General features: G+C 45.5%; 1 protein-coding gene across 2 annotated transcripts in view; it reads left to right on the plus strand.

The window, feature by feature from the left end:
• GPM6A (glycoprotein M6A) overlaps positions 1 to 18158 on the plus strand; it is a 169819-nt gene that overhangs the window by 68821 nt on the left and 82840 nt on the right. The window contains exon 1 of one of the 2 annotated variants that reach the window (XM_090258404.1): positions 10157 to 10737. The exons of the other annotated variant lie outside the window; for it this stretch is intronic. Within the exon in view, the coding sequence (XP_090114530.1) occupies positions 10701 to 10737 (37 nt within the window). The 5' untranslated portion in view covers positions 10157 to 10700. Of the gene's footprint in view, positions 1 to 10156; positions 10738 to 18158 lie in introns of those variants that run through there. 2 annotated transcript variants of the gene reach the window in all.

Here is an 18158-nt window from a genome sequence, read left to right on the forward strand (position 1 = left end):
GTACATCGACCAATAAACGGAGAAATGAATCAGGAACAATGGAGGTGGCGTGCAAAGATGCACAAATCCAAGGAGGGCAATGCACGCGCGCGGGATGGCAGCCTGCGTGGCTTCCAGGGTAAGGGCCCGCTCTCTGGTGCGCGAGTTCTTCCCAACGGATGACGCGCGTGGGCTCCGCAGATGGACGGGCTGCTTCGAATCTCAGCTCGCACGCCCCTTAGCTGGGTGACCGCGGGGAGATCATGTCAACCCTTCGTGCCTCAGGTCCCGTATCTGTGCAGCGGGGGCAATGCGAGGCCCGCCCCCCACAGCTCCTGGGAAGGTTGATGGGGTGGTGCCGGCAGCGTTTTCAGAACGGCTCCTGGCCCATCCAAGGGCTTCTGTGAGCATGAGCTGTGGTTGTTATTGCCATTGTCATTACCATTTTTATTATATACAGCCGTCCCTCGCTATAGCGCGGTTCACTTATCACGGCCTCACTGCACCGCAGGATTTTAAAAAATATTATATTTAATTATTATCCTGGATTTTTTGCTCTATCGTGGGATTTTGCGGTACTGTATACATATGTTCTTAAAGTGACGTAGGTTTAAGAGTGTAGAATATGTTTAAGAACATAAGTAGTGTTTCTAAAAGTGTGGAAAAGGTTAATAAGGGAGTGGGAATGGTTTATAAGTGTGTGGGAAGGATTTATAAAGCCTTGAAATATATATAAATACTAAAATAAATGTAAGGTTCCTACTTCGCAGATTTTCACCTGTCGCAGGGGGTCTAGAATGTGATACCCGCGATAAGTGAGGACCCCTGTACTCTGTGTACCACAGAGCTATGGCGTGGTAACAAGCTCTGACTAGCATTGGTGCGTTTATCTGTGTGTGTGTGCCTATGCATGTGTGTGTGGGGTGTGTCTGTGACAGATATGACGTAGCGAACGTGTCCACCTTTAACTCTGAAGTTCAGCTAAGATCAGACTGGGGTGTTGAACATGTCACTGAAGTTTCGAGGCTCAATAAAAATAGAAGACAGCTTAACCCTCACCGACTCACGGTCAGTAGCGTTGGCCCCCGTCACCACGGCTCCGTTCTCATTCTCGTTTGTTCATTCCTCCCCAGCTCCTCACCACCCCCTCACTCCCTCTTCTTGCCCCAAACCAATGGCGCCCTGTGGGCCTGCCTCCCTGAACTGGGCATCCACTCCACGCAGGGCCAACCGCCATGCCCACGGACCGCCATGGCTCAGGTCACGGCCATCGCAGGTTAATAAGTTAGCATCCGGTTTCCATGAATGCATTTTAAGTAAAACAGGGACCACGCCAATCCAGCCCACGCTCAAGCCATCCTGTCCACGTGTCTGCATTCAGTTTTACAGTCACGCCACGTATCCCGCCAGAAGATGGGCCGGGCTCTGGATTTACATTTACTGCATAAAGGGCACACCCTGGTCATTTTTCTGAAATATGGTTATTGAAGACGCTCCATGCAAAAATTGAAAACCACTAAGAACAACCAGCTAGCACTCTGCAGGTGAAAGAGCCATGCAAAGCCCCGTCTCCCTCGGCAGCCTCACGGCACTGTTGACTCCGCTGCGTCCCTGACTCCGACACCTGCTTCACCAGTGCCTGGCGCAGTATCCCCAGCACGGCCTCCTTAACAAATCCTTGTTCGTATTGGGGTCAAGCTGTATTCGCCACCCTACTTCCTGGTCTAGAATGACCTCTGTATCTTCTGGGCTGACGGGACCACCCTATATCCTGGTATTAAATGAGCTTCCAACTTGAAACTTCCCGCCTCTTGGTATAGTTCTGCTTCGTCACTAAAATACATCAAGTCCATTTTCAATTTAATTTAGGCATATAAAAATTTAACAAGCTTTACAATTAAAAAATGTTAACTGATATAATGCTGACACTAAATAAGAAATATACAAACTGTATATCGCATCATTAAAAGATAAAGTTAAGTAAAGTTGAAATTTACTTTGTAAAGACAGTGTTAAAATTCCTGATTATATTATAATCCATGAGTTCTATGGATTCTGCAGTTCCACTTATAATAACGGTATTTTCACTATATTAACTTAGCATATTTCAAAGACTCAACATGATACGTATATTTGCCTCTAACACCATCCACAGAATGGGGTTTAGAAATGTAATAGGGTCACAGAACTATACCTTTTGGTAGCACTTACGCTAATTTTATTAACTCTAAAAACTTGGCGTGAGCAGCTTAAGGAGCTTTTGTAATATGAAAAACCCTCACGAAACTACGAACTTTATTTTGGTTGTAAACAGCAGAAGCACTTTGCTAAGAATAACCATGGTCTTGAAACAGATGGTGAGATGCTCACCTGCCTCGTTTTTCTGCTTCAAGAACTCTTAACGTGAAGTTTTCACGTGGGATCACGGAAGCTTCCGAACTTCAGACACATGCCATGTCAAACCCAGACCCTTTCCTCAGCCTCGGGCACAGCTTATAGCCTGAGAACCTCCCACGCTCTCTGGCGTTTCGGTGCGGCTCCCTGGCAGGCTTCCTACCACGCTTCCGGCCCTGCCTAATCAGGCTGACCTATGGCCTGAGCAAGTCCAGGACTGACCCGGGAGTCACTGCACCAGGTCAGTCCACCAGTCTGTCAGATGGGATGCACTGACCCCCAAGAAGACAGGTGCACACTGCTTTGGGGAGAAAACTATCCTATTTCTAGACACTCAGGATAACATTATTCTCACAAAGCAGGTTGCCGTATGGCCCCAGACAATACACAGTTGATGTAAAGCCTGACGGTTTGCGACCTGAGGCCTTTCCCGTGTTCTTTCTTCGGTCGTTTATGGCAGAGGCAACTGTTTGAGTGATGACTCCTCTGCAGTCCGAGAAAGCCTAGGACTTACCGAGGGCCTCACACGTGGTCCTGCGACAACCCCGAGGAATGAGCTTTCTGTGTCTTAGTTTACCAACGAGAAGCAGAGCCCTAAGCAGACCCCAAGGATGCACCGAGCCGGCAGAGGTGAGGCTGAGTCCGGTCACTGAACATGAGCCGCCTGCTCCCAGCGCATCACGCTGGCCGCAGCGAGCCTGGAGCGTGGCCGGAGGCAGCCGTGCCGGGGACAGAACCCCACTATCGGCTCCCTACACCCGCCGACTACCCAGCTAGTCAGGTTGTAACCTCACAGTCTGCTCCGCAGAAGGAGGTTAGTGTTATTATTCGGAGCAGAAGCTTAAGAACCAGGCTGCCTGGCCTCTCCTCCCAGATCGGTCGCTGGCTCGCTGTTCTCTGGGGCAGGTTACTGGTTCTCTCTCCCTCTGTTTGCACGTCTGTAAAGTGGGGTTAACTATGGGGTGTGAGCTGCTGAGTCAGAGGTGTGGACAGAATGGCCCAGGACTGTGACCTGCGCGTAGGAAGCCCTGACTGGGTGCTTTGGTGTTGTTCCGAACGGTACCAGGTATACTAACATGCTACTGCCAGCTTTACATTCCGGGGGAGCTCTGGAGGAGCGTGGTTTTCACACAGCGTGACCTTCCTCTTCCCGTTCAGTTATAACAGTGGTTGTAATTGCATCGTTTCGTACAGTGTTTTGTGTTTTTCAAAGAACTTTTCCGTTGGCTTTCGTCTGGAGCCAATTTCCCTCACCTGCCAAATGGCTTTAAGTCCTGAAGCCGCCTCACAAAGATGTTGGGGGGACAAATTGGGATGGTGTATTTAAGACGGTTAGCAGCATGTCTGGTACTTGGCGCCTTCCACTTGGGGAGCCAGCAGGGCACGTAGTGATAGGATCACTTTCTGTTTGAGAAAGTGGAGAGAGCCCCCCCTTGCCTCGCGTGCCTGGCAGCGTGCTTGTTACTGAAGAAGCAAATCACCCTCAGAACTCGCGTCTTTCCTGAAGACCAGTGGTCCCCCCTTTCACTGTCCTGCCCGATTGGACGTACACGGACGTGGTGGTTATAACACGGCTGCATCAGTAACAGACTCGGGGGCTCTGTGTTTTGAGATACGAGAAATGCATTTTTGTTGACAAAAGGTGATTTCGCTTTCAGGGCACAGTTGGACGCGCTCTGCATTCCGTCCCCTCTGGACCATTCAGAGAAGGCGGGTTGTCGCCGCCTGCTTCTGCCACCCAGTGTTGTGCTCTGTCTGGGTTTTATGTGCGTCTGTAGTTACCGCCTTTGGTGCATGTAGTCGCAAGTCAGCGTGATGTGAAGACAACTGTGTGAATAGCCCAGACATGCGGGACGGCCACCCGGCAGGTATATTTCAATAGCAGTGTTTTTAATGGAAAGTGGGATAGTTTGGGAATCGCAGACTGTGTGTCAATGCTGACTGCACTCCAGGGGAGGGGGAAGAAGGAGGGAGAGAGACAGAGAAAGGCAGGGAAAGAGAGAATGGATTCATGCGTCAGGTAATATTTTAGGGTGTGCGAAACCTCAGGATACAGGTTGATGGCAACTGGTGTTTGTGATTGAATGCAACAAGCCTTTTAAAAAAAACTACAACTCTAAATTCAACTTGACTTGAAAGTGTTCCGCACACAAACGTTCTGTTGTACTTCATCGACACCGTCACAGAAGGTCCAGTCTGGACGGAAAGCACACCATTCAGGACACGGTTGATGCTCAAGCCTCTCTTTCGTTGTTTTCCTTCCTCGCTGATGAGCAGGAAAGCTCTCCTGATGACCATTTCATGCTAGAGATTTTTAGACCTACATTTATTACTGTTGGTATGGATCGTGTTCAAGGGCCTCATATATTGACAACACAGACTAGCGGAGCCCCTTGGACACTCTTGATATTTTTGTGATTGCGCACATCAGAACCCGATATTATCTTTTTTTAATGCATTTGTCTCTTTGTTTCCATTGAAGTTGCCCCAGAAGTTAGATTTGTATCAGGAAGAATATAGCACTTAATAGGTAGTTGATGAATTAATGAATGAAAGATTATCCCTGGTCAACATCCCCTTGGACATCTTGTGTTTGGAGATCTTTCAAAACTTAAATTAATCTTAAATTTATAATGCAGTTTATATTGACAATTCTATACGGTCAGGGTTTACACAGGATACACAGTAAAAAGTGCTTAGAAAAAAATACAGACTTGTATTGACATCCTACTCCTTCAGCTACACATGTTAAGACTGTTAAACGAGGACAACTTTTAAATATATTTTATATTACTTATTTGTGAAAATTGAGTAGTAAACGCTTGTATATTTTTGGCTTATTGAGTCATTTAATGTCATGGAGACAATGAAATTTTGAGAGCTCACATTCAAATTGGCTTCATCATAGCTGTGGGGCCTATAGGTGTTACTTTCTTGTCGGAATCTGTCTTGTCACTTATATCTAGGAGTGCCACTTATTATCAGAACTGCGAATAATCAGTGAGACAAAAAAATGTGTCTAGCATGCGGTGCATGCCACGCAAATATTTGTCAAGTGTTATTGAATAAGAAGAGTTAAACTTGGGCCCGGGAAAGCTGGCCGCTTCAGCACAGACAGCCTGTCCTCAGTCTTCCTGCGTCAGCGGTGAGGGATGGACAAGTGTGACTTATGGTCTCTGCTCTCAGGGATGAGCCAAGGAAATATACATTGAAATACTCTCCATATTAAAATATGAAACGTGAAACATGTATGGTACTTGGAAAATATAAATTGTAGAGAAACGATACTAAAATTCAGGCCATGGGATAGAGGGAGGAAGTAAATCAGTCCCACGTGACCTAAGATTTGCAGCAGCAAATCCTCAAACCAGCCTTGCATTTTAAGGAGGAACGCTGCCGCGGGGTGCTGGTTGGTGACTTGAGTGTGTGACAGGACCAGGCGGGCCCCGCGGGGCTCCCAGGGCCCCTCTGAGCCCAGCCCTGCACCCGGGCAGCGGCGCAGCCGTGACCGCGGAGCCTCTTCATGTCATCTGAAACCCTGAGTGTGTTGACACCTCCGGAGCCATGGTCTGGCATCCAAACGGACCACATGTCCCTGCTAATAAAACTTTCCTGGGAGGACGATTTCTGGCTGTTTCTGGGGCCAGCAGGACGTGGGTGTGTTTGTATCATCCCTGGTTCATGGAGAGTGGGTCATAGTCAAAGGTCTTGCTCAGACTGACAAACCCCCAGAATGTCTTCAGATTCCCAGCTCCCGAGAAGGGGCCCACAGGTAAAGTCACACCCCCACTGTTCCGCTGTGATAGGGAAGGAGGTGCCTTGCATCGGATTGCCTGTCCCCCCCCTGCTTCTTGGTGTTGGGAGAGGGCATTGGGCAGAAGGGGAGATGTTGTCCACCCAGAGTAGTTGCCTCCTGTCAGAGAAGAAGAAGCTGCAGAGTACCTGCGATGCTCCCCGGAAATGTGAGAGCAGACCTTCGTGCCTTTTCTTCACCCCTCAAAGGCCTCGCAATGCGATGCATCAGCAAAGATCGGCATGCTTATCATACAGCCGAGGAGCCTTCAGTCTTATTTCTCCTCTCGTTTCTCTGTGCGCCGTGTTGTGCAATCAGCTTTTTCGGGAGATTTTTTCTGTCGTCTGTGTCTGCGTGAACATTCAAAGCAAGACTTAAATTCCATGTTTCAAACCTCAGAACTTCTGACAAGCTGCAGCTTTGCCTGGCATGTGCTGCCCCCCTCTCCCTCCCCCCTTCTTATCTATTTATTTTTATAGGCTTGTCATTGGTACTATGCAGTGTGGTGTGGAAGGCTAGGCTTACCTGCGATGTCTAACTAATTAAACTTGAAGGCAAATGAATGAAGGACAAATACTCGTCCTTCAGCCGAGGTATGAGCTGTGTCCATTGTCATGAAGGTAACAATAAGGCTCTATTCAGAACTGATGCCATGCTGACGTGAACTGCCTTGTGGCTGTGTTAAGTACTGATGACATACCTTTGTGTGTGTGTTGGGGGGGGGGGGGGTAGAAATAGACCAAAATTCAAATCGCAATTCCTTCCTTCACCAGCGGTGCCGCCGTGAGGAAGTTGCTCAACCTTTGAAAGTCAGGTCAACCTAAGCATCTTAGAAAAGCAAGAAAACTCCCCCAACTATCAAAGCTGAAGAGCAGGTTAGCTGTCCTTGCCAGAGACTCACGTAGCATCTGTGCTTTCGTGTCCTTACTAGTGATCTTTGACCTGCCGCGTGCTGTAAACATTATGATGGGTATTTATCTCCTTGCCTACAGCAAGCTCTTATGCATGTAGAACGCCGGTGAGACGTTTGTACAATAAAAACAGAAGAAAGTGAGGCTGGTGATTCGCAAGCTCAGCAAGTCTTGTAAAGACCGAGGTCGTTCTGCGAACCAGCTGCAGTGGGCAAGTATCCATCTCCAAAGAGCGCTATGGCCCTTCGGTACTTAAAAATATTCACATGTGTAAGGCGATTTTAATTTTCTTTGAGGAGATTTTATGGAAGTCAATTTCTGATGTAGAGCTTAAACCAGCAATAAAAAGTGTTCTTTTTCTTTGCCAAAGTGTAGGAAGAAAGCAGCTAAGACATTTTATTCTTCAGATGGTGTTGGATCTGTGACCAAAACATTTGAGGACAAAAGAGCAGTTTTTGAACAATGTTCCTATCGGTCCTGTGTACTATATATTTGGTTCATAGGATCATGTCCCCACAGGTCTTTTTTTCTGTGTCTGCCCCAAGGGCCTTGACCATATTTTTCAAATTCCCCATAGTTGATACTGTGTCTGAGATCATCGATGTGTTGTCTAATCCGTAACTGTTTTCTTGTCTGTATTTTGAACATTGTATCACACAGATGACTAATTCTATGTCTGAGGAATATGTACATACTTTCTTGGTTTATACACTAAAATGTTTCTAAAGATAAGATGAAGTGTTAAAGAAAGAGCCAACTCCAAGTTAAGGTGAATTAGGAAAAGGGAGGAAGACTTCCAGTGGGTTAGGTGTAGTGACTGATGTATCTTCCAGCTAATACAGGAAAACAGGGATATAGATTATAAATATTTTGTAGTCAGGGCAAGGGAAATTGAGATAAGCATTTATTATCATATTTTTAAACTACCTGTAGAGCTCATCATATTTTTAAAATAAGTGACTAAAAATAAGGAGAGGGAAGATACAATCCGGTATGACAGAAAAATACTCCATGAGGCACCTTGTCTCAGCTTACAAGTCTTAAAGGAGAGCGACAGGAAAGCACTGTCAGCTCTTAAGGTTCAGGGGTTTGTTTTAGAGCTCAGAGAGCTAGTCTACATAATGTTGCCATCTCTCTGTTCTCACTAGTTTTCAGATACTAGGTTGTTCAAAAGGTTTTTAGTTCAAATAAAGTCAACGCTTTAAAAAACAGTTCAGCCACAGCAGCTCAACTGTCCTCAAAGGAGGTGAGGAAATGGGCACCCGGGCTTCCTGGGGACAGTTCCCCTTTGGGAGGACGGAAAGTTCTGGAGACAAACGCTAGTGACGGACGCAGAACATCGCAAATGCACTCAAAGCCGCAGGACTGCGCACTTTGACACGGTTAACGCGGCACGTTCTGTGTTGCGTGTCTTTTCCCACAATCACAAAACTCATCTCTGCTCCGACAGGTGGTCGCCGCAGGAAGCTGCCGGTGCCACTGCTCTTCGCGAGGCCGTCTTGCTGGGGCTCGGGGTGGCTCTTGTCTATTTAAGAAATCTGTGTGCGTTGCTCTTGTCTTCTGCTGGTAACAATGTTTTGTGTGTGGAAAAGTCCATTTTAGACAAAATGTTGATCATTATTGGAATTTGTTGCTCTGCTTCTGAGTTTCAAGAAGGAAAAGAAGTCACCGTTACTTTTGCATTGATCTCTCCCCGTGAGTGTTAATGAGGACTGGTACCCGCTTCTGTTTGGAGGGGAGGCCAGGTCAGCTCGGCCGGAGGTCCGTGGGGGCTGGAGGCTGTGTGTTGGCCCTTTGATTTCCCCAAGGCTCTTTCTCTCAATCCCTGCCCCGGGCAAGCAGACCTCTCAGTAGCCCTCGGACACAAGTTCAAATATATGCAGAAGAGATAGGCGTTTGACTTATTTAGATTACTTTTACCTATGGGTTCAGCTCATTGGACTAGAGAAAATAAATGCACATGATTATAGAATTAAGAAGGCTAAACATTCTTCTACGAGAAATCATGAGAAAGAAAGTAGTGTGTTGTCCAAGAATTCTTTTTTCTAAATAGTTGCTTTTGTAATGATTTAGAGGGGGGTGTGTAACACGCTACTACCCGCTTCTTAAAATGTATGTGGAATATATGCTGTAATGCAAGAAACATACTGTAGGTAATTAGGATGTGAATTAGTTTTGATTAAAGGTAAGGAATACACACAGCTCTGTGTGTGTGTGTGCACGTGCGTGTGTGTTTGTGTGTGCGCGTGTGTGTTTGTGTGTGCGTGTGTGCGTGTGCATGTGTGTGTGCGCGTGCATGTGTGCGTTGCGCACACATGTGTATGCGCGTGTATGTGTGCACGTGTGTGTGTGCGCGCGCACACGCATGCACAGGCTGCTGAGAGGTGGAGACAGAGACAGGGATTCTCCTTCTTTAGATCCCAGTGAAGGTTGATTTCCCCCCTGAAAGAGATACTGTTTATTTCCTCCCTCCCCCTTCTGTGCAGCACTGAGACCCTCAGGTTGTGCCCTGTCACGCTGTCGCTGAAGCACAAATGATACAAATGCTAATTTCTTGCCAGACTGCTGCGCTGGGATTTGCATTCCAAATCACACTGCAGACGCCCCTAATGAACTGCTTAGCCTGCGGTTCCTTATCTAGAATTTCTCCCTTCTCCTTCCCCAGGAATGACCCTCGAAACAATTCTATTTCAAGAGATTCCCTTTTAAAATCAGCAGTTTCGGTGGTCTAAAATTGGAACAATAAATTACAAAGACATCAATCAATTCTTTTATTTCATTTGGGTGTTTTTCTCCCTTGCCTTTAAGAGTCTCATGGCACCGAAGAAGAAGAATTACTTAAAACATATCTTTCAGGCTTAAATGTTTATACTTACTCTTCTGAAAATCGTATGCTTCTGTATCTTTTTAAATCTGAAAGGTGTGAGCTTACAAGTCCTTTCTCAATAATAACCTTTTTCAGATTAAACCCTGAGATGGTAAAATTGCATGCTTTTTTTTTTTGGCACTTTTAAATCAAATTACCCAGATCCTTTCAGGAGAAAAAAGGAAAACACGTTTTGCAAGGTATCTGACTGGGGGAGAGGCCACCCCTGCAGTATAAAGAGGGAGCAGACATCTGGGCTTTCCCACTCTGGTGGCGAAGGGGGGATTTCTGGGGTGGTGGTCTGCTTCATGTTGGAGGACACCCCTCCATCTGTTCACAGCCCAGCCTGCTTCCAATTTAAAACCCAGATTTCCATACAAACCTCAATTTCTCTTCCTCACTTTAAATGCAAAGCAAGGCTTATGAATCATCGCGTCTCTGCTACTGGGATTCAGACCAGATTTCCCCCCAAAATTCTCAGGCTCTTTGCTTGAATACCTGCTTACAGTGCTACACAATGAGCAGCTTTGAGAAGAAAAATTGATAATCTTCACGGAAGAGTAATTTGAATGAAATTACACTTGACAGCCTGTCTCCAAGCAAACGAGAGGCGCGAGGGAGCCTTCGCTGAGCTCAGAGGACTTGCCCAGCCGCGGCGGCCGCAGGCTCCCGGGGGCAGAAAATCACCAGGCTTCCCAGCGTCTCGCTGAGCTTTTGATTGATTCCGGGGAGCAGATTCTACTGAAGAAAGGTAGCCATGGAGGAGAATATGGAAGAGGGGCAGACACAGAAAGGTACTGTGCTAAAGGGGCTTTGATTGGTGGCTGAGTACTCATTGTGCGGGTCCCTTGTCTGCTTTAGGCGCTTGCCAGGAGGACTGATGAAGCTTGTCCCTGGGAAGGCATTTTTGTTCCCTTTCGCCCATTCTTCCCTCGCAGTGATGTCTGGCGGCACTGTTGCCATTATTTGCAAGTCTTTCGTATTTGTGATAAGAGCCTTGCAGTGCTGTCGCGGGCTAATCCTTAGACCGCCGGTCTTTGTTCACCTTTATTTATTTCCTGTGTCCACGCTTGTCGAGCTGGGTCAAGGGATTCCTGGTGGGGGCACAAGGCAATATTTGGAGCTAGTCGTAGCTAAAAATCGGATGACGTAACCGCCACCGATACCTTGGAAAGGACATCTCATAGAACAAAGACCAGGAGTGTATTTATTACATTTTGGTGGGGGCATCTTTGGGGAAAAAAAATATATTGTTTTGGCCTGAATGTAGTTCCAATCTAGACGAAGCAGAGGTTCACTGGTTCTCAGCGTGCACTGATGGCAGGTTTTCCTTCCTGTAGAGCTGGCTGCCACCAACTTTTCAGTAGCAGGCATCGGGGCGTTTTTTGGATGCATTTCTAAGCCTGTGTAGATGGATCTGTGTATATAAGCTAGAGTGAAATTGTTACCTTTGTAGGTGAAAAATGGCCAAATACTGGCAATGTTAAGTGATGCAGACACAAGACTGTTGCTCTCCCGCCAGCAGCAGTAGCGTCCTCTCCCCTGTCTGCTCTCGGGCTTATGTAATGTCACAGAAAATGCTCTGAGTCCCCAGAACGCAACAGCGGCACAGGCGATACTGCATGGAGGCTGCGTTGAAAAGGTCCAGCTCTCACATTTGGCTTTGAATGTGTGGAATGCAGTATTTTAGAAAATGCTATACTTTGCACAATCAAATAGTTAGCTTGGGAGCATAATATAGTTTTTTTCATTATTCTGAGCCACTGGGCTTTGCTGGGTCTCAACACACACATTACACAAACACATGTGATCAGAGCCCATGACAATAAACGTTTAAATGTTTTATATAAGCAATAGAGGGAAGTAATCAGCCAGTGCCTAAATTTTAGTCATCAACACACTTGGTAATGATAATCTGTAGTGGAAGCAAAACAAGCTACAGAGATTTCATATGATCTATTTGTTGAGTCTTAAAGAACTCAACTGCCTTCATTATATGAACAAATAGCTTAAGTATTCACCAGTGATTGGAAGTGGCAAATTTTCAGGAAAATTTCCATCCTTATAAGGCCTCTCCACTGGCTGTTTTACTTTAGGAATAAAATATCTTATTTTAATAGCTTCTTTTACAACACATGATGAGATTGCTTTTTGGCTAGTCAACTTCTTTAAGGAAAAATAACCTGATAATTTTTAATGGAGAAATGATATTCGTTACCATAAATAAAACCTTGAGCTAAATCATGGGCTGTGGTAACAGGTTGACTGTTTCCGAGCAAGAACGAAGAGAAATGATGTAATGAGTTGTGATGTTTTTCTCAGGGAGCACTGAAACCCTTCCTCCGCCGGGTGGAGAAGCAGTGACGAGATGGGGAAGGGTCTGTCGTAGCGGGTCTTTGTGTCATTAAGACGTACATCCTTACATCAGGAACAACAAGGGGACATGTTCCCTTGGAAATTAACAGAAAAGTTGTAAATTGGTCTGAAGTATATAAAGATAAATGGCTAACATACCTATGATTAAGTGTTTGCTTCATAATTGAGACAAAGATGATTAATTCTCTTCAGTCCTGGGTCTCCATTCCTCCTTCTATGCCTGGGACGCCTTTTCTGTGTAATGTGTTGTTAGAAAGCTGTGTTTGAACTAATGCTTTCTCTCCATGTTGTGGGGACAACATGCGATTTCATGAGATCTAAGTTGGAGGAGCCCCTTGATAAGCAGCTGGGATTGTCAGAGGTTGGTCAAGAGTTTAGATAGATTCGAACATCCGTCTGCTTTAAAGGAGATCAGCAGTTTGCATTAGCATGTCTCCTGTTTTTCTTAAATGGCATAGGATTTTCTTAAATAATAATTCAGATACGACACATTTTTCTTCCAGTTGAAAGATGCTTTCCTCTCCCTTTTTACAATTTAAATCTGTTCTTCCCTGCCACACAGTAGAAGGACTTAAATCATGTCAGTATCTACCTACGTCACCTTTGAAATTCAATGAGAATATGAATTGAAAGCTGGTAGTTTTAGAAACATACTTAAAATAATATAATTGATGCTTAAGGATTTTAAAAGCTCTTCCATAAGAAATATATATTTTTTCTTGATAATGAGATCTCCCTTCCCCACTTACCCTGTAAAAAGCAATTGATAGCAGTCTTAACTCTCCCCCTAATGTAACTCTGTGTTCAGCTGGGGAGGGAGGAAGATAATTTAAGTGCGGTGACATCAGCAGCCGCTCTGCTCAGCGAGCCCATGCCTTGGTGTGACACTGTGACATGGAACTGGGGTCATGAACCTGCTTCTCCAGTCATTTCTGCCACCACCCCCCTCAAAGGAGGTCTTCTTGTGCTGAGTGGGCATCTAGTATTTAAGAGACATTATTTTCGGTAAAACGTGTCCTCTAAACGAAAGCCGATGACTTTATCTTGTGCCCAACCAAAGCGACAGTGTCCTGCCTTGGAGGACAAGAAAAAAAGAGAGAGAGAGAAACGCAGCTGTTCTGAGCTCGGCCCTTACGTGTGGCCATGATACACCTAGCATCACTGTCATCCAAAATTGAGCTACGGGGTCACCAAAGCATGACAACAAAGGCTTCAGTCACCACAGAGGGGTGAGCAAGGCACGTACATTTTTACAAAGACTGAAAAGGTTTACAAAGATTTGAAAAGGGACGCATGACTTGGAGACATGCAACGAGGTCTACAGCGTTTTGCCCAATCCTACGGGAAAAAATGGAAATGGTGTCGGGTGTCTGCTCCTGGGTGGATGAGTGACGGCACGTTCAGGTGGCCAGGGAGGTGGGCGACCGTCGAGGTACCTTCATTGAAATGCCCCTGAATTAGGAGGAGGGCACACAGGTAGGCTGATTAATCAGTAATTAGAAGAATGGGTAAAATTATAAAGAGATTAAAAAGGAAAAATAGCAATGAACAGGAGGAGCTAGCAGGTTCGCATCTTCATAAAGTGGCTAAACTGTTCCAAACAGCCAGAAACTGCATTGACTTGATTTTGCACGTGAGCATCAGAGGAAATAAGCCTCAAAATTCCCCGTTGCATATGGCGGTGTTTGCTCAGCTTGGAAGGGACTGGCCACAATGTCACCCATCAGGGATTTCCAGTGAGGTCAACCCGCAGCGCATGAATGTCTGCTTTCCCCTCTCACACTGACTTCTTCTCCGGCATCCTTCCTCTAGAGAACCAGTTCTTCTGGCTGCCAGGCCGGGTCACTAGAGGGAGCAGGAGGTCAGACTTGGTGTGAACAGGGCCACTGCTTCCCTCCACACTCTTCCCGGCCACCGGGTCATCGCTGAGCCTTAAAGCAACGCCACTAGTGTGGGGACCATGTCAGCACGCCCTTAACTGACTAAAGCCTGCAGGAATATTCAGATGGAAAGACATTCAGTCTTCGTGTCTGGCTCGTCATCGACAACACTGCAGTTATACTTCAATGTCTTCTTCACATTTTACATTATACATTTATATACATGTATCACTGTAAAGGATTCTGCTCACAAAAGCATATGTCTCCTATTTATGGACTGAAGGAAAGTCTTTTTGAAAATGTTTTTGACTAGGGTTATTTTTGCCTCGTAAGAGGACTTTGGCGCTTGGCCCTGCCTTAGCCAGACGTCTCCCCTGAAGAAGAGACACCACTATATATGATGGAAAGGAGTTAGCTTGGGCTCTACGGCACCAGATGATTTTGGTCAACCTACATTGCCCAGTGATTCCACTGCCGGACAGTGGCCCAAGGACATTACACAGATTCACTCACTGACTTTTCACAGTGGCCTTAAGTGGTACCAATACTGAGGAAGCTGAAAATCAGATAGATTCATTAACTTGTCCCAAGTAGCAGAGTCAAGGTTCCATGCAGCCAGACTAAGACCAGGGTGTGACTTTGAACCACACCCCGTGCTTCACTGGACATGAGCAACGGCTTACCTGCCGCCCCCACCCCTCAGTGGCTCTGCCAGCCACCACACATGCCTGCTGCCTGAAGCAACCATGCTCTGTGACTTACGTCTGTGTTCCCTATCTCCAGCGCGGCCTTTCTGTCCAGGGTGCACAGCTTTGCCAATGGCAGCCAATCCCCAGGTGCACCTAGAACCTATTATCTGTCGATCTTGGCTCCAAAAAGGTGAGCTGAGCTAATGGGACTTCTGTCTTGAGAATTGTGAGAAGATGATCCTTATAGCCCTTATAGCCCTGATGGTCTCCTTACCCTTCCTTATATTTTCTTAGTGACTGTGCTGCTTATCTTGAGCTAATCTGAGTGTATCTTTATTCATTGCAATCAAAAGACCTCTAATAGAAGACCTCTAAATCTAGATTATTTTGGGAGCCTTACCTAAAGAGGCTTAATGTTAAGAACTTTTCCCCAAATTTAATCTGCGACATGACAGCCTAACCAAATGTATACTTATTATGTACTTAAGTCTCAGCTTGACACTATCTGGGAAGCGCTCCCACCGCAGACCAGACCATGTAGCTCATGGTTCCAGTCCCAGGGAAAATAAAACCATGTTGCTTCTGACTGTGAAAACCAGTGGGGATTGGGGCAGAGGAAGGAACTACCAGTCTCTCAGCAGAGTCTGTTTGTTTAGAGGGCCCCCATGGTCCTAGAACATCCTCAGACCCACCCACTCTGGGGACAATGGTCAGGACAACAACTAGAAAGGTGCCAGTCCCATGTGAGAAGCAGGAGAAGTGTTTGGAAAGGGGGCGAGTGCTGAGCAAGCAGCATTGTTCCCTTTCAGACCCCTCCCCCACACACAGCGCCACAACGTGTTGAAACAGGTCAGGTCGTCCTGTACTGACAAATACCTAAGACTCCACCCCTTACAACATAACAGATGTGACAGCGCTACCTAAGGCACAGGCAAACACAGGAGACTGTAGAGTTGAGGAGACAGAGAAGTATGGCCCAAAAGAGGGAATAGATCAAGGTTCCAGTGGGAGAACTAAGCGACAAGGGGATAACCAACCTAACAGATGAGGAAATAGCTCACCTAACAGACACAGAGTTCAAAACACTCGTGATAAAGATGCTCACAGGCTTGACAGATATCCTTGAGTACTGCAAATTCAGAAGGAAAGAAGTGAAGACTATGGCATGCGAAATGAAGGAAAATCCACACAAAACTAATGGTGAAGGGAAGTAAACTGGGGTTCAAATCAATGATTTGGAACACAAGGAAGAAATCAACAGTCAGCCAGTACAGAATGAAGAAACAAGAATTGAAAAAAATAAGGAACCTCTGGGACAACTTTAAATGTGCCAACATCCAAATCATAGGGGTATCAGAAGGAAAAGAGGAAGAGCAAGAAATTAAAAACTTATATGAAAAAAATAATGAAGGAAAGTTCCACAAATATGGCAAAGGAAATAATCATACAAGTCCAGGAAGCACAGAGAGTCCCAAACAAGCTAGACCCAAAGAAGACCACATCAAGATACATCATGATTAAAATGCCAAAGTTTCAAGATAAAGAATCTTCAAAGCAGCAAGAGAAAAGCAGAGACTTATCTACAAAGGGGTGCCTATAAGACCATCAGCTGATTTCTCAAAAGAAACTTTGCAAGCAAGAAGGGACTGGCAAGAAGTATTCAAAATTATGAAAAGCAAGGACCTATAACCAAGATTACTCTACCCAGCAAAGCTACCATTTAGAATTGAAGGTCAGATAGAGTGCTTCCAAGACAAGGTAAAGCTAAAGGAGCTCATCATCACCAAACCCTTATTATATGAAATGTTAAAGGGACTTATTTAAGAGAAAGAGGATCAAAAATATGAACATTAAAATGACAACAAACTCACAACTATCAACAACCCAATCTAAAAAATAAAAACAAAAACAAACTAAGCAAACAACCTGAATAGGAACAGAATCATAAGTTTGGGGATCATTTGGAGGGTTATCAGCTCGGAGGGGGAAGGGAGAGAAATGGGGAAATGGTGCAGGGACTAAGCAGCATAACTGGTTGGTACAAAACAGACAGGGGGCAGTTAAGAATAATATAGGAAAGGCTGAAGCCAAAGAACTTGCACGCACAACCCGTGGACATGAACTAAGGGAGATGGGATCGCTGGAGAGAAGGGGGGTCCTGGGCAGAGGGGAGCAAAGGGGAAAAAAATGGGACAACTGTGACAACATGATCAATGACATATACTTAAAAAAAAAGAAGACTCAGTGAGAAGCTCAGTGCTCTAGAATGAGATACTGATGCACAATGTACTTCGAGTGATGACTACGAGATGGTTCCTAGATATTAATTATTCTTTAATTAATCCAAAAGGCAATGACACATAGGAGATCCATAAAATGCCAGAAAGAATGTCCAGTGTGTCACTTGTGTCCTCCGCTTTCCTCTCCACATCCACGCCTCCCCCCATGCAAAATGTTTGACAATTTACTTTTCCATCCACCGAGAGCGGACGGCCTGGCTCAGTTTCAAACCCTTTTGGCCGGCGTCCACACCAGCAGGTGGCCCAGCTGTGGCTTAGCTGCCGTGATAAAAATAATCCATGTTTTCCCATGTGTTCCTGGTCATGCTGTGACCATTGTCTCAGATAGTCTTAATCTGAAAGAAACTTCCTTCTTTGTCTGTGAAAATAAAAAAGGAACAAAAACAGAAGATAACTGGCTGTTTCTTTTAAATCGCGAGTGGGAAATTTAGCTTCGGTGGCAGATGAAAGCCAGTAGCTTAGTGGAGCCTGTTTATAGAGCTCCCCGGGGAATCGAGTGACAAGGTGAGAAGACCCGAGATCAGAGGAAAAAGTGGGGAAGGCTGTTGGCTTGTGAATGAGGTGTGTTCAGATATTCCAGCACCGTTGGGTCATCACTGCTGTGTGTAACCAGAGTTATTTCAAAAAGAAAGACAGACATCTTGGCACATAGTTTAAGTGGCTCATTGGTTTTGGATTTAAATTTGTGTGACGTGAGAAATAGTCATCTTTACTGTACCTAACTCTGCAAGAGGGCACTTTGATAGACTCTCCCCCTGAGAATCATACTAGGAACATAAAACATGCTGTCCCCTTGCCTCCTGCCATGGAACATGCTTGGTTCTTCTTTACTCTCAAGTAAAAGTGAAGCATTTGAAATTTTTTGGCTAATTATAAATTTCCCCTAATTCACAATAGAAATTTCAATGTTTTGGCAAATAACTTCTCTGTTATTTTAATGCAATTTATTCTCTCCATTAGAAGGGTTCTT

The sequence above is a fragment of the Furipterus horrens genome, unplaced genomic scaffold, assembly GCF_987537825.1.
Source record: "Furipterus horrens unplaced genomic scaffold, mFurHor1.1.pri manual_scaffold_12, whole genome shotgun sequence".
Taxonomy (NCBI): domain Eukaryota; kingdom Metazoa; phylum Chordata; class Mammalia; order Chiroptera; family Furipteridae; genus Furipterus; species Furipterus horrens.